General features: G+C 41.5%; 1 protein-coding gene across 1 annotated transcript; it reads right to left on the bottom strand.

Moving 5' to 3' along the window:
* Positions 1 to 782: 782 nt before the first annotated feature.
* Positions 783 to 2,443, bottom strand: LOC133886141 (probable O-methyltransferase 2). The gene is made up of 2 exons (XM_062325876.1): positions 1,573 to 2,443; positions 783 to 1,383 (listed from the first exon to the last, which is right to left on the bottom strand). Exons 1-2 carry the CDS (start codon positions 2,368 to 2,370, stop codon positions 1,084 to 1,086), a joined length of 1,098 nt encoding a protein of 365 aa, XP_062181860.1. The 5' UTR covers positions 2,371 to 2,443; the 3' UTR covers positions 783 to 1,083.
* Between the last annotated feature and the right edge of the window lie 613 nt (positions 2,444 to 3,056).

Genomic DNA, 3,056 nt, shown 5'->3' with positions numbered 1-3,056 from the left:
GATAATAAAATCGGATATATCCGAATACTATCACAGCTATTCGAACCTATCTTTCGAAACTTGTAACTTTTTCATACGGAGTTGAATGGAGATGATCTTTATATGAGAATTGTAGCTCTAGATGATTACAAGTTTTTAGTTGATTTTTTTCATTTGAAGTTATCAATATGTTCAAATAATTAGTAGAAACTTCAACTAACATATTGGGCACTCATAAGTTCTTCAATTTCACTCTAGCATAACTTCTTCTATGGGAATATATTGTTGATTTGCTTGTTAGATATCTAATATAGTTAAGTTTTGGATACGTGGAATGGTTGAATAATCATAATATATGAGATATATATGGTTGTTGCTTTATCCGATAAATATTCGTGACTGATATTGCCTGCATTGGACTCGTCACATATTCGATCCGTATCGATCTGTATCCGTGGCTGAGACTATCTATATCTATAGTTGTATTTGACAATAGCTGTATCTGACTCTAAATCCGATGAGAAAATATAAGATAGAATATAGAATTAGTAATATATATCTATATCCGATCTATTTTCATCCTAACAATGAGTTCATACATGACACTTTAGGTGTGCCATAAGGGGCGCTCTCACGTGTAGTATTAGTGGTTTGTATCCCTGTGCTCCTTCCTTCCAATTGAAAAATAACTGCAACAGAGCCACTTGTCCCCCTTTTTGTTGTCTATGAGACTTCTGTTCTTTAGGCATTTCCATATTTTTATGTATCGTAATTCATACGTATAGTTGTATGCACAGTGATGAAATATGATACATGATATGTTACATAACATATTGTGGTCGTACATAAAACCAAATCAACATGGCAAAGCACACAAAAATATCTGATACATTTGAAAACAGAGGGTACTAATCGGATCTCAGTAGTAAAGCTTGACAACTAAACTACTTTCGGATCCATGAAACTCTGTTTAGGAAATAGGACACTCCATTTATTTATTTCCTCACAGGACATTGTCCGATCCATACTGATCCACACTGCTGTGAGCGGACCTTTTTTTATTTTTTTTGGTGAAACTGTGAGCGAACCTTTGGGCGTGCAGTCTTACGGGTAAACCTCGATGATGCCACGAGCTCCTATTTTCTTAACGATCTTATAGTCGGAGAAACCTGCTTTTATAAAGATCTCGCGCCAGTCATTTTCGTCCCGCTGCCTGCCTCTAGTATTCACCATCATGGCCATGTCCATCAGGAGTTGAGCTTCGTACATTATTGGCCCCATCGAAGGGCTAAGAACTATTTCTATAATGATCACCTTCCCTCCCTCTTCTCGGGAAGGAATTGCTTTCCTGCATTGCTCCAGGATCTTCACGCAATCCTCATCGTTCCAGAAGTGCAGTACAAACTACAATAGATAAAGTTCTATAAATTTAACAAGGCATAATTGAGTATGTAAAGATTTACAAAAAAGATGAGTCTATGTGACCATGTCAGAACAAACAAAGTCCTAGTTCCTCTAGCTTTTAGGAGTTCTTATTTTCATTTGTAATGAAGCATGTGAGAGTAATAGCCATTGTTTGTACCCAATTCATACCTTGAGCATCACAGCTTGAGCAGGTGGGACAAACTTGAACATGTCCCCCGCGCCATAGTTAACGGCATCAGCTGGTGTGGTCTTAATAACCTTTGGAATGTCCAGCACAGTGCACTTGATGTGAGGGAACGCCTTCATGATAGCACTCACAGTCGTGCCATCACCACAGCAGTCAGTCAGTGATTGCAGCCCCTTGAAAAGATCATGGCACTCCCGAATTATTGTTCCAATTGCCAAATTGTCGTGTGCTGCCACACCTTCATTGACAATCCTATCAAGTTCCTTGTCCAGGAGCGGCGTATTCTCGTGAAGGAGTGACACACCGTGTAAATCCTCGAATGGCGACGGCACTGGTGGTGCCAAATCCTTCTTGAACCAGTCAGCTAGAGACAACCCCGCCTCAACAGTATGCCGTGAAACCGCGCCGAGCACGAAGGATTTCTGATAGGTGTGGTCTTCCGCTTCCACACCTTCCACCAGGAGCCAGGAGAGCGGATTGAGGCGGAAGGTCTCTACCTCGGCATTGCTGTCAGACGCGAAGATGCCCGACGTGACCAGCAACCGCATTATGCGGCGGAGGAATGGAAGCTTAGCTGGGGGGAGGGACAGCGCGGTTATCAGGTCGGGAAGCGATGTAGCCCCTCCAAGATTATGGATGGCAGTTGGGATGTGAAGCTCGACGGCGCACTTGAGTGCCATGGAGGTGAGGTAATAGAGGCTGTGGCGCCAAAGGTCAGCTTGAGCCTGCAGCAGCTCAGCATCAGTGGGAACAACGATGGTCTGAGACTCAGCCGCCATTGTGGTTTGCCTCGGTTTCACTCTGTATCTTTCTCGGCGATTGTGCTGTCGTGTTTTTGATTTGTTAGTGACTTGCAAGGGATTAAATAGGGTGCATCGGCCTGCTATTGCTGTGCAAAGTATATTTGATTGTGAGGCATTGCTGGCCTCTCATGGACCACAAGTTGGTTGAGTAAGTAGGATAGAAATGGGTAAACTAAACTATACGAAAGCGTGGAACACGAGGTGATTAAGTCAACATCAAAATAAATTGCAGGAATGGGGTATTTTGGGCGTCGGGCACAACATTATCGCGAGATGCTGTGACAGGGGTGTAGTTGAACTGAATTACTCGGTTGTGTTCAGTGCTATGTAAGAAAAACAATGCACAGAAAGTTAATGTTCAAAGATGTTAGAATATAAGGCATTTTTATATTTAATTTAATCTATAAATAATTCATGAGTAGGAATTGATAAACTGATATTATCATATTATCAGAGTATAATTTAGACATGTATACAAAAGCACAATAAATAACTAGATCTACTATACTCGAAATTAGAAATCACAGGAAATAAAATACGAGTAACATGATTTTTACATACTCGTCCTGCGCTGTGGAGGTTGCTGAAGATGCTGGTTGCACCGTAATGATGGCACGATCGATCTTGCTGACGATACGCCGAAATTGTTGATGATGACAGCG

This window comes from Phragmites australis, chromosome 12, assembly GCF_958298935.1.
Source record: "Phragmites australis chromosome 12, lpPhrAust1.1, whole genome shotgun sequence".
Taxonomy (NCBI): domain Eukaryota; kingdom Viridiplantae; phylum Streptophyta; class Magnoliopsida; order Poales; family Poaceae; genus Phragmites; species Phragmites australis.
This window is presented reverse-complemented; position numbering and strand designations above follow the sequence as displayed.